We start from the raw sequence: 13,750 nt of genomic DNA on the forward strand, positions 1-13,750 counted from the left end.
TTGGTTTATTTGAAAAGACTTCAAACAGTGCTTGGTGTTGACATAATTGTATATGATTTTTCCTTCATTGATCGATTATTTGCATGTATGTTTGTATATTCTTCGTAAATCGGTTTCAATTTGAGTGGTCGTGTGTAAAGCTGTATTCAAAAGATTGCTATGAGTATACTTGAACTTGGTGTCAAAAGTGAGGTTAAGTTGGTTTTGTGGACTAAATATATGCGAGGTTTTATGTCTAAAAACCATTTTTGACTTCAATATCGACAAGAAACTTTGAAATTCAGTTTTCTTCTAATCTGAGTAAGTATTTGCTTCTAGCGACTATATAAGAATTGAGAGCATTCTGCCATACAGATGACAAATTCACGTCCGATGACAGTTTCTATAGGTATGCCAAATGGTATCTGTCAAACTCATGACAGTTTGGTGCTGTCAAACGGATGTCAAAGGGATCTCAAGTGACAGTCTTCAAACCTAAGTCAGATTGACGTTCGATGGCAGCTGTCCACCGAATGACAAAACCCAGATATCAAATGGGTGTCAGCTGTCGAATGGAAGTCAAATAGCAGCTGTAAAACGGACATCAGATTGATGTCAGATGGCAGATATAAAAGGATGTCAAAAAGCAGATGTCTAATGGATGTCATAAGATAAATATCAATTAACTGTCAGATAACAGTTGTCAAGTGAACATCAGTTGGCAGCTATCAAGCGGATGTCAAAAACCAGATGTCAAGAGGATGTCATAAGCCAAATGACAATTGGTTGTCAGACTGACGTCATATGACACTTGTCAAACTAACGGCATATGTCAGCTATCAAACTGATGTTAAATTGTCTTCAGATTGAACGTGGAAGCTGTATATCTGCTGTATGAGATTATGGTTATTAAACATCCTCAGTTGACCTTTGGAAACACAGGTACATTAAGGTGAATACCTCATGAATAAAAATATCTATTATAATTAAAATTAATTGAATAACCTCCGTCTTCATAGTTCTAAAGTTATTGGTGTTAAGGACATCTAAACCAATTCGGAATATCTTGTGAGCTTCCGAAGTCATCAACACATTAGCAGCTGTATATATGGCCATCAAAAGAGCAGCGCGATCCTACCTCGTTAAATAGGAAGAAATACCCACGTTACAAAAGATTATAATAATCTCTAACTAAATAAATTTCTTTAAAAGCTTATCTGGACTCCACTTATACAGCTTAGAAGTGTGCCCCAAATTTTGGAGTACCTTCTTAGCATCACATAACTTCAATTAGTCGAGCTATTCGAGAAATATGTTACAAATTCTTCGCCATCAAATTCATTTACTGCGATTTTTAACTATTTCAATTTCTTGACAAGTACAATTACACATGTTGTTGTAAATTGCTTGCAGCAGACACACAAATTGTTACGGCAATTTGCAGCTGTCAAGCATTCAACTTGAATGCAGCAAATCTCTTTAACGATTGTAACTATGCGAGTAAGCATAAGGCTACAATTCGAAATCCTTGCATGCGAAATATTTGCACTACACATGCACACATAGTAGACATATGTAACAATATGTGATATCAATAGGTGTGTGCGAAATTCGAACATGAAAACAATTTAAAATATTCAAACTAAATTGTCTACAACACGAGCAAAGGCCAAATAAGGATACGACAAACAATTTGGCAAAACTGGAAGCCGGACAAAACATATATAAATATATATATTTGTACAAGTATTTGTATTTGTATCACTATAGTGCAGACAAACTGCCTCAAATTGCAGCACCAGCTTCTAAGTCCAACCGGCAAGCGAACAGCGCCAGACAAAACAACATTGAATCTTGCAAATGAGAAGATCGCTTGTGCGCAAGTTAAAGCTATGCAAGTGCACAGACAACAGCATGTATTAACACTAGGATAATCCAAACTAACAGTAAATTGCAATTGCAGTTTTACACTGGTCAACACAGTTTTTAAACTACTGATGTTATAAGTGTGGTTCGTAGCAGCCTAGATACCGGAAAAGAAAAAGTTGCAGTTGTTCCATAAGAAATAACTGACATTCATTTGACAACTGTCACCTGACGTCAATCTGACAACCGTTTGACTGCTGCCATTGAACACAGCTGGCACTCGTTTGATATGTGGGTTTTGACATTCATTAGAAAGCTGACACCAATTTGATGTCTTGGTTTTCACATGAATACATTCGAAAGCTGCATAAATCTGTAAACAAACATGGCCGCCACGCGTTGTCAAAATCACTTCATTCCTACTGGTAGACGCTGTACATGCAGCTGTACTCAGAAAAAATATACTTGTTATGCTTTCCTAATATTCTGAAAAAAATTTGGTTGCAATTTCTTTTCCTTTAATTTATGGATTAACGTACTTTTTTTAATTACATTCATATTAGCGTGCATTGAAAATATTCAGAAATTTTCGTTTTGTTAACTAGTGTAATTTGATAGTTTGCATGCAAGCGACGTTAGCTCACGAGTATGTGACAAGAAACGCACACACATACGCTGTTGAGGATTATAAACTAATTTCGACTGGTTGTACTAGTCGTAGGCCCTTACTTAGCACAACATTTACTGTGACAACAACAGCAACAGCAATACTAAGAACTAACTGCTGCTAAATGCTGCATTATTTAGTTTAATTTCAAGAGTCATGCATGATAAAGCGGCAGCTACAATTGCTGCAAAAGTGGGTATATATATATGCATATATTAATATCTATTCAGATATATTTATATAAATTATATATGTACTTACATGCATTGGACACATACCTATATCTATCTATGTATTTTTGTATTATAGACTTCACTGTAAATATTAGAGACTTCACTTGACCATGCATAATTTCGCATTTGTCTCGGCATTTTCACAGTTATCGCTATGCAGCGCTGTTATTTCGCATTTACAGAGATAGTTGGTTCACGATCTGTATATATCTTTATACATATTTATTTAGTGCCTAGGTATTTTATATGCAATGCACAATTAATTTTTATACACCTAAAACAATGGGAAATTGAAACTTTCATTTAATTTAAGGCATCGTTGCCGCCTGCACGGCAATTTTGTAGCTTCTCTAAACGTCTATAACGTTAAAATTCAACAATTAATTGGCCACGCTCGTTTAATTAAGCGAATACAAGCATTTATTTATATGTATATAATATATATGTGTAAATAAATACAAGAGCTTAAAAGAACAAAAACAAAAAATAACTAAATAGCTGTCATTGCAATGCTTCTTCTTGTGCTATTTCTTCTTCAATGCACTGAGTAAATTATAGTGCAAATTATTGTTAGCAGAAATAAATTACTTCAATTACTATTATTATTTGCATTACTATTGTGTTTATAGCTGTACACAACAACTGTATACCATATTTATATAAGCACGAATTGGTATGAATCGAGTATGATATATGAATTTCCTAGTACACAGCCGTAAACAATAGCTCAATCACTCGCCTTTAATTGTTATTTATATTAGAATTTACAAACTTTTAATCTATTTAATTATTAGGCAATTCGAAAAGCGCAATTAGTCCTCTTAATACTAAATGCGCAATTTCATTTTGCAACCGCTATCCAATTAATTTACTAATACATAATATCTGATGATGAATGGTTTAGAAATATTATATAAAAATAAAAAGTGGTATAAAAAGTTCTTTATTCTCGTCGTTCAGTTTGTATGCCAGCTATATGCTATAGTGTTCCGATCTGCGCAATTTTTTCGGAGATTGTACCGTTCGCTTGGAAAATAATTCATACCAAATTTATTTTTCACTGATCGTTCAGTTTTTATGACTGCTATATGCAATAATGATCTGATCTGAATGATATATTCAGAGCTTATACTTCTGCCTTGAAAAATAATATATGCCAAATTTCGAAAAGATATCTTATAAACTAAAAAGTTTTCCATACAAGGGCTTGTACAGTCTAAAATGTAGGCAACATGAAACGTTCTAGAGCTAGTAAAAAGAAAAATTATAAATAATTCGGGGCAAAACGCAATACAGCCAAAATTGATATGTATCTTTCAAAGGTATGGAAAAATTCAAAATTTCCTTCAAAAAGTTAATATCTGCTTTGAAATGCAGACAACGTTTTCTAGCAAATTGAGCTAAACCTGATTTACAATAGCTGTACTCAAATCTACCTCGTGACCTTGTGAAAGAGTTGTTAAAACTTTTCTTTCATTTGTGATTTTCGTATTCTTGATCATTTTCTTTCACCTGTTGTTTTCCGTTTAGCTGCAGCTGCCTTTGCCCCTAAATGTAGGCAAAAGTCGGTACAATAATTATTTTTATATGATATAATTCAGAACCAATTTTACCATATTTAAATATTTCTTTCAATTTTAATGAAGACATATTTGTTAGATAACCTATTTTGCCCGTGATTATCTTTATTATTTAGAGAATGTACATATTTTTTGATTAAGTTTAGTCATGCCACCTTTATTTGTTATTCGCGGAAAGTGGGCCATATTTTTGATCAAAGTTTTTCGGTCCAACTTAAAATTTTTCTAAAACGTAACCGGTCTTAATAAAAATTGGTCTAAAAAACCTAGTCTAAAGTCGTAAACTATCTAACAAAAAATTAGTATAAGCCATTACTGGTCTAAGTACTAATTGGTCTAAACAAAAACTGGTATAAACGTATTTGAGTACTTTTTGCAAACAGAAAGCTTTATCTCACTAAAAACACTTAAATCATAAAAAATATTTTTTTTTTTTTTCTAAAATTTCATAGTTCCAGAAAACACATACCTTTCCGACAATAATTTGCCATAACACACTTAATTCAAAATTTTAAGATGCTCCCTCAATTCTCCTTCATCTCTTAATTGCCATATTTCTGCAATTTTTCAAACCGATTTTAATTAAGATTGCAAATATTTCAACAAATTGAAATCTCAAACAATTTATCGCCACTTGCAAGCACTAATCTCGCACCACAGAACGTGCAAGGGTTGTAGAAACGCATAGTACCAGATTCACACATAACCCGAAAATACGTGTAACTGCGCACCACATTGACCATTGACATTTGCAATTTACGATTTAAGAGAAAAACAAGGAGAATGCGGTCAAGCCGGCCTGTTGTAAATGCCGGCTGGCTCGTAATTTTAATTTCCGAAATTCAACGTAGCAAAAACAGAGAGCAAGCGACGACAATCGATGCTGTCAAACAGAGCGTAGTCACAATTTAAATGCCACAGCATTTGCGGAAGTGCGTATGAGTGTTGAGGGTGTATGTGAGTGTGTGTGAACTTTTGCGTTTTTGGTGAAACGGAAGGGATATGTGAGCGCGTATGCGTGCATGTATGTGTATTTGTGTCAAGCAGCGCATAAGTCAGAAGAAAATCTGAGCAAAAGTAAGATGAATGCTTTGACAGTTGTTGCCCTAGCAGCTGGCACAGGATGTAAGGCGGTAAAGCGGCCGGCTGCAGCAGGATGCGCATTTTCATTTGTGTGTGTGTGTGTGTGCAAGCGGCAAAAGACTGTCCGCAGTAGGCATTTATGCTGGCTGGTGGTATTGTTTTGCTGCTGCCTGCATTTGTTGCAGCTTCTTTGTGATGCTTCTCTGCGCCAGGCATAAGAAATGACAGGCAATTTGTTTGCACCAGATCCAAAGTAATGCCTACCAAACCTGGGTGGCGAACAAACAGATAAATAAGTAGGCCAGAAAAATGTATGACAAAAAGCTAAGAGCTGACTGAGAGCGGAAGCCATCTTCTGTAGGCAGAAGAAGCCAATTGTAAATTGCTCGAAGTAAGCCTTTTGGGTGTATGCGGGTGTATACCATATGTATAAGGGTGGTACTAAAATGAAGGTGAAACTGCCAGTGAATTTCCCAAACCACTTTTAAAAAATGTTGGTCCATATACCATACATGTCGCTAAGCTAGCGAGTATTAAAAGATTTTCTCTAACTTGGAACAAAATTTATTTTATTTTTTTTATTATAGCTTCGATTTCATATAGTATGTTGTGTGAATTCTCACACAATCAAACACTCTAAAACAATTTTTGACTTCACTAAATATCTCTAAATCCCTTCTTAATCCTTATCAAATAGTATCAATATTTTATTTGACATCTTTGTTCGTGATATCAGTGTCACCCTAATATTTTACAGATATCTTAAACACTCATATTTTTTCGTTGCTGTGAATTACATGCTTGCCACAGTGTGAAAATTGGACAAAAAGTTACGCATCTCGGAAGACAGATAAAATGCTCGCTGAGAACGCAACAATAAGCTGGGGAAAGAAGGCGAAAAGAAGCAGTAAAAATAAATTGTATATGTCAACCGTAAAATATTGTAACAGAAAGTATCTCAACACCATAACTATCTCAACACCATATATAAATTTGTTTGTTGTTGTTTTTATTTTATAAAATTTCATCGTTTTGTGTACTTACATCTTATATCCAAATGCACAGGATTACTTTCGCCATCACCTTCCCGATTACTGCCGACACAAGTGTAGATGCCCGCACGAGCACGACTCACATTTTGGAGCACCAAGCTCTGGTTGGCCACTATGATGCCTTCAGGTAGATTATTCTCGAGTATATTGCCCTGAAGGATAGCGAAAGAGAAAGAGAGAGAGAGAAAGGTATAATTTGTTTCAAAAAAATACGAAAAATTATAAATAAGTAAAAATTAGTGTAAAAAGTCTCTCAAATCTTGGTATTGAAAATTTGAATCTTATGTATTAGTTATCAATCCTTCCATAAATAAAATATAGCGTGAAATAGTCGTTATGTACGAAGTCCCTTAGGTAACTGCTAAATTGATTACTAATAAGTCCAATAAGTAACCTCATTTTGTGATCACCTATGATGATCACCGCTCGCTGAATATCTGTTGTATATTATGGGAACAATTTACATTTTCGAAACACACACGAGGTCTGCTCGCTTTTGGAACCAACAATTCGTTTTAATTTTTAAATTTTTGTCTCATGAAACCTGAACCAGAAAAGAACCAAGAACCGGGTGTCTGATTTTCGCACTTAATAAAGTCAAGCACTCAGTTTCTCAAGTAGTAAATTTGGTCAGGGAAGGCTTTAAAAGTTCTGATCACGAAATATTTCCGAAAATTTGCTTGAAAATCTGTTCTAAATCGATTTTGGAAGTTTTAAATTCAAAATATTTTCGAAGAATTAATATAAAAGTTTACTCTGGGTAGTTTTTAACAGTTTTATATAGAAAATATTTTCAGAAAATTTGCTTTAAAACTTAGTGTGGGAAGATTTTAGAAGTTCTAACTCCAAAAAATTTCCGAGAATTTGCTTAAAATTTATTTTGGAAAGATTTCGGAACTTCTAACCTCAAATTATTGCCGAGAATTTCCTTTAAAATTTATTTTGAAAGGTTATAGAAGTTCGAACCTCAAAATATTTTCAATTTTTTTTTAAAAGGGTTTAGGAAGTTCTAACTTAAAATTATTTTATGGAAAAACTATTTTGCGAAGATTTTCGAACTTCTAACCCCAAAGTATTTGCGAGAATTTCTTGTAAAATTTATTCCTGAAAGACTTTAGCTAACTAAATATTTCTGGGAATTTAGTTTGAGCATGTTTTGGAAGTTTTAAAATCAAACTATTTTCGAAAATTTCATTTAAAATTCATTTGGGGACTATTTTGAAAATTTTAATTTCAAACTATTTCACAGAATTTGCTTAAAACTTTTGTGGGAAATTTTCGGACAGTTTAACTTCAAAATATTCGCTAGAAGATGCTTTAAAATTCAGTCTGATTAGGGTTCGAAAGTTCTAAAATCAAAATATTTAGAAGCCCTGCCTCGCAAAGAAAATAGTGGACTTTAGACCACATTCTATTAGAAAAAGGCTGCAGGCACTCAGTCCATATGTCTAAATGAGGTTACATACACGAATCTACTTCCGTCTTGGAGCAAGCAATTGGGACATCGATATTAGCTTAAATTCAAGTACGAAAAAAAGAAGAAAAGAACATTTTTTTTTTTTTAAATCTAAATAGGGCATACTCATGTAAGACGCCGACAAAAGTGAGCAGCTTAAGTCAACAGTACAGTAAGAACCAAGGAGTGCCGAAAAGGCGATAGAAAAAAGTGCCAAATGAAATATGCAAATAACAAAATAAAAAAAATATACAAAAAGAAATAATGAGAAATTTTTGCCGGCGGCTAAACATCAGCCAACTTATGAGCAAGTTGCCGGAGTTCCATTTAAGCGCACACACACACATGCACAAAACATATGAGAGGTCGTGTATATTGCATGTGCTCAACCAGCTCTTTGTGCTGCTACAAGTATGTGCGTGTGTGTTTGTATGTGTATGGGTGTATGCAACATACACGTAAGACCTTTTGAAACTTTGCTAATGCTGAAGGCTGATTTATATGTAAATAATAATTTTCAATTAGGTTTAAAGAGCAAACGTTTGCTTCCTGACGAAAAATGAAAATGCTTTCAGCTATTTTGCTGGGTTCTTTTGCTTGACAAAGTGAAACAGATTGAAAAGCACAAGCAGAAAGAAATGTGTAGCGTGCCTGGCAATAATATAAACATAAGACTTTCTTTGCGCTTATTACGCTTAACATACAGTGAATGTGTAGGCATTAGGGTGGTGCTTAAATGCAGGAAGAAATTTTTAAAGTGAAAATAATTAAACTGTATGCCTTTTCAGATAATAACTACTACTCTTGAGCTTGAAATAATAGTATTGAACTTGTTTTCATACTAAAAACCGGGAACTGCACTAGTCAAAGTTCAGACAACAACAAGAAGAAGAGAAAAAAAATATATATATGTATATAAGAAACAAATCTATTACATCAATTACTTTTTCCATTTTTATTTTAAGCCGCACCCTAATACACATATTTTTGCATTTTTAATTTTCCATTATTCAAATTTAAATATTCTTTTACCATTTATCGGCAATACATTTTTAATAAAAAAAAAATTTTTATGAACCACCCTAATATAAAATTATTTGCATTTTTCATGTTCCAGCATCAATTATTATATATTCTTTTATCATCAATTATTTTAAAATAAAATAAAAAAATTTTAGGTGCTACCCTAATGCACACATAATACTTGCATCTTTTATTCTCCAACAGAAACTTATTGCTTGCTTATTTATATGCACATGTGTGCTTAAGTGGTGATGTGTATGTGTGCACTTATTTACATACTCTTGAAAGCAACTTGTAGCCACTAAGGCATGTCATATGCGATTATTATGCATACATATGAGTTATATAAATTAAATTGTCAACGTTGAAGGCATAGAAAATGAAAAATCCATCATCATCAACAACAGCACCGCAAGACATATGCGATTAAAATTTTCTTTTCACACACGCACACAACCATACATATCATAGCAAGGAAACAATTTTTAAAAAGTCATAAATAGTTATTTCAAAAAGCAATATGAGCACCGCTGTGCATACTTACATTGTGGCGCCAACTGACTTTGTAGACCCAAGGATTCGATTTGATGTTGCACTCGAAGAAAACATCGATGCCTTCGCGAAAGGTTGAATTTATTGAGTTGGTGCCGAGCTCCAGACTCACGACGGGTATGTCTGTGTGGTGAAAATGAAATTTATTTAATATATATATATAAATACATACATTCCTACAGTGTTGCTTAAAATATTAACAGCAATTAATTTTCAGGCATTCAACTAAGCTACCTCCACTCTCAGCCCATTTAATTAGACAATATTTCGCAATTTCTTACACTTCCGCCACAAAAATACATATTACACTCTCGCTAACTCTCTACTTCTCACTCTCTCTTTTCATCCTCATTTTTAGTCTCTATAATTCTCACTTTCATTAGTTACTTCGTACACCTGCCTTAATTGCCTTTGCTTTGGTTTTGTTGTTAGCCTTTTTGCCTCGTCTCTCCGCTCAGCTGGACTGTAATTAATTTATTTGGCATCTGATTGCATTTTAACCTTTTCCTGCTTACACGCTATATTTATTTATTTATTCTCTGCAATATTTATGTGGTGTGTGTAAAATATATGCGCTTCCTGCTTCGCACTTTCGACTTCCTTTGCTGTGAATTAATGCTGTTCATATTTTTATTTTGCGCGTTTCCAGTTAAGTAAACCGGCAGCTGTTCTGGAATATATACGAGTAGTACCCAGCAGGAATTACTCAGAGCGTATCCGCGTATCGCAAATATGCTCCAATTTTTGGATCTGCCATTTTTTGTGAAGTGAAAAGAGTATGTTGCATATATTTCGAAATCAAAACTTCGTTGAAAATATTGAAAAACTTTCGAACATATTTTCGAAAACACGTTCTATAAAGAAGTATTATTTTTGCATATATTTTCGAATTTTGACATTAAGTTAGTATACAAATTACTCGAAATGTGGAATCATCGAAAATATTGTAAGGAATTTTTTTGTAGAAATGCAGAAGTGCGAAAATTATTAAAAAAAAATTTAGAATATTTAGGTAATTAGTTCTTAAAAAAAAATGTTTCCCAAAAACAAAACAGCATAAATGAGTATTTCACCTGTGATTTTCGAAAAACATATTTTACGATGAAGCAAAATTTCATATTATTTGATATTCTCGAAAATTATATTTTTTGGAGAAACGCAATTTGTAATTATTCGAAATCATGCACTGTGTAGTCAGATCTCACATTTACAATTGAAACAAAATTCCTTTTACATAGTAGATACACAGCTAAAGTTCGAATTTAGAATTCGAAAATAATAAATATGAGATTCATTCAATGATATTGAATGTAAAATCTAAAAACTTATAAGATTTTAAAAAATTTCGAGTTTACTGGAATTTTTCGAAATTGAATTTTCAACAAATTTGATATAGTTATTTAGAACTTTTTTTTTTAACTAAACCAAACTACATTTTAGATTTTATTTGGATTAGTATGCAGAGACACCTTAGAATTAGTTCAAAACTGAAAATAAGAAAAAAATTTAAGATTTTTGAAATTTTAAAATTTTTTGAATAGAAGTAAAAGCTTGTCGAATTTTTTTTTACTTAAATATAATATCGTTCGAAAACATTTGGATAGATAATGAGATTTACTGCGAAGCTTTTTTATGTCAAAAAAGGCGTCTACACTTGAAAATCGATAATATAGAGAATAAAAAGAAAAAAAGTGTAGGAGGGACGGTTCTCATACTTAATGCTGCATAAGTTTTTACATATTATCAATTATTTTTCGCTAACAGTCCAGCTTGAAGTCAACAGGTTCCATATATATCCTTTACAAATTTCCTACGGGGTACTAACTTTCATTAACTGATCACATACACATGCTCTTAAAAAACCGCTTGTAGAGACTTACATTTAAGTATGTATTAGCAAATGTTGAAATAAATATATATTTCTGCTTATTTGGCTTATTATAAGAAACATTAAACTGATACACTTTCACGCATTTTCATTTGTAAAACTCTCTCTGTGTTTGTATGTGTGTGCACACGCATATGTGTCGGCTCATTAAAAACCACCTGCTTGTTCCATGGCATAAATTCTTATTTGTAGTAACGCCACGTATCTACATCTTAATTAAACTCCTTTTGTTGAGACTCTTGTTGCTCCCGTTAAAACGGAACATCTGCTATTTAATAACCAAATTCACAGCTTACATATGTAGGTATGTATGTATTTGTGCATATCGCAATCAGTTTTACGGGGTAATTAAGAGGAAAATTGTTTAAATCTCTTTAATTATATTCGAAGTTGTTTGTATGAGGTTGCTCATTTCGGGTAACGATGCTCTTTAGTTCAGCTGTAGTTAAGGCAGCGTAGTTGGCGTAAAACTTGGTATTTAGCAAGGCATAATAGTTGATATAAATAATAAATGTGGGTACAACTTTCGTTGTAGATTTACGTGAGTACCTGCCGGCGACGGCCTTACCTCACGGTGTTCAAAAACACAACGTATCAATACAATGCGTTGATCAGCGCCCCAAACAATACGAGCTATTTGCAAGTATATATTTGGATACCAGTGGCAGTGTGTCTGGGTCCACACTACCATCTTGGTGTGATTCGAGGTCGACCTAAAACCTCTTCCGTTTTCGGGTACGGCACCCAGTTACTTGTGTAACTTCTTTTTTCGAACTGAAAATTCAGTTCTTCCAGCATTTAGGTTTAAACCACAGCCACCACGATACTCCCCAAAGGGCCGAACCCAATGAGCAGATTGAACAGAAGTCCAAGGGCTTTCTGCTCCCCGTGGTACCGGAAAGTCTCCGGTCAGACTGCGTAGCCTAAACTACTGCCAGTTGAGCTCCCCATTACTCAAATGACTGGTGACATTTGTCGCTTGAACTTCAAATGTCTTTTTATTCGCTTTTTTCATTTAAAGTGTTTCTAATATCAGTTCAAGCTGAGTATTATAGCACTATCACTCCACATACTATGCTGATATTACTGTGCAAAGAATATAATAACAGTCATAGTGCATATTGGCTTTTAGTCGCCTTTTACGACAGGCATGCCTTGCCGCGGGCATATTCTATCAGTACAGTAGAGTCGTAAGGCTAAGGTTAGATTTTTACATTTTTAGTGCAAACCTACTCAAACGTTGTAGGGCTAAAAGAGTCGATCGACGCCGAGTTGATAACCGTGTGAATTTATTCTGGTTTTTCTGGCTATAATAGTTTAGGAGATCCCAAAAAGGGACAGAAATTCAATTGAGAATCAGATGGAATAATTTAGCAAAGGCAAGTCAGACCACCAGAAAATTTCTCCAAAAATAATTGAAGAACTGAATGGCCTTTGGTTGACCAGAATGTGAAAAAGTTCTCAGATAAGTCCGTGGCGCTAACTTAATTGACTAGTCAAATTGATATGTCTCATTGACTTGGCTGAGAAATTTTTCTCGATTTCACAGTATTAACACAGATATTGGTGAATCGCCACTCGCCGCCAATTACAAGATTTGTCAGTCATCTGTGTTGTCAAATAATTTTCTGGACATAATCTTTTGATAATTCTTTAGCAATTTATTTGTTACACTGGACGCACTATAAAGGATTGGAATCTATCCATTCTGTCAGAAGTCGCTCGGAGGCGAAACCTGAGAGAATTCAGGCTGGTACAGTCTTCCTAAATATTGGATTTTAATGGTTCAAGTGTTTATTCAAAGTATTGACGCTTTAGACTACTCGATAGTTCTTGAAATTGCTAGAAGAATCATTCAGCAGGCGGTTGTAGCGCTGAAAAAGGACTTTTAGGACTTTTGATGAACTAAGTTGGAAACTAAAGACCTTACTGAAAACTTCCAGCCTCACGAAGCTCAGGCAGTTGAACCTTGACTTTACCCAGTAGGGGAGAAAAAGTTGTTTACAAACTTTCCAAGTTCAAAGATTTCCCGGCTCTAGAAACTTTCATAATACAAAAGAGTCAGCTGATACTGTCATTTCTGCTTTAAAGCTTGTCTGCTCTGACACTTTTTGCCGATCTGTAATGTTCCTTCTACCAGCGCAAAATAAATGTTGACTTCTTTAAATTATTTTCATTCCGGAAACTCAAGAATTAAGCGAAAATTTAGCACAGGCTTTGTGCCAAGCAACTCGACAAGAATTTTCTTACCAAACTCGCTGTCAGCAAGACTTTCATTATTAATTTATTGCATTATTATTAAGTGATAGCGAAATTGTAACGTTCTCCTCACCACGTAAAGGGGTAAAGCAGCAGCGCCAGTGGCTGACTA

The 13,750-nt window shown here is 34.0% G+C and overlaps 1 protein-coding gene across 6 annotated transcripts in view; it reads right to left on the minus strand.

Moving 5' to 3' along the window:
* side-VIII (sidestep VIII) overlaps positions 1-13,750 on the minus strand; it is a 212,520-nt gene that overhangs the window by 28,060 nt on the left and 170,710 nt on the right. For all 6 annotated transcript variants that reach the window (XM_036374846.2, XM_036374847.2, XM_036374848.2 and 3 more), the window contains 2 exons: positions 9,484-9,614; positions 6,453-6,612 (listed from right to left, as the gene is read on the minus strand). In XM_036374846.2, coding sequence (XP_036230739.1) covers positions 6,453-6,612; positions 9,484-9,614 — 291 coding nt within the window. The remainder of the gene's footprint in view (positions 1-6,452; positions 6,613-9,483; positions 9,615-13,750) is intronic.

The sequence above is a fragment of the Bactrocera oleae genome, chromosome 4, assembly GCF_042242935.1.
Source record: "Bactrocera oleae isolate idBacOlea1 chromosome 4, idBacOlea1, whole genome shotgun sequence".
Taxonomy (NCBI): domain Eukaryota; kingdom Metazoa; phylum Arthropoda; class Insecta; order Diptera; family Tephritidae; genus Bactrocera; species Bactrocera oleae.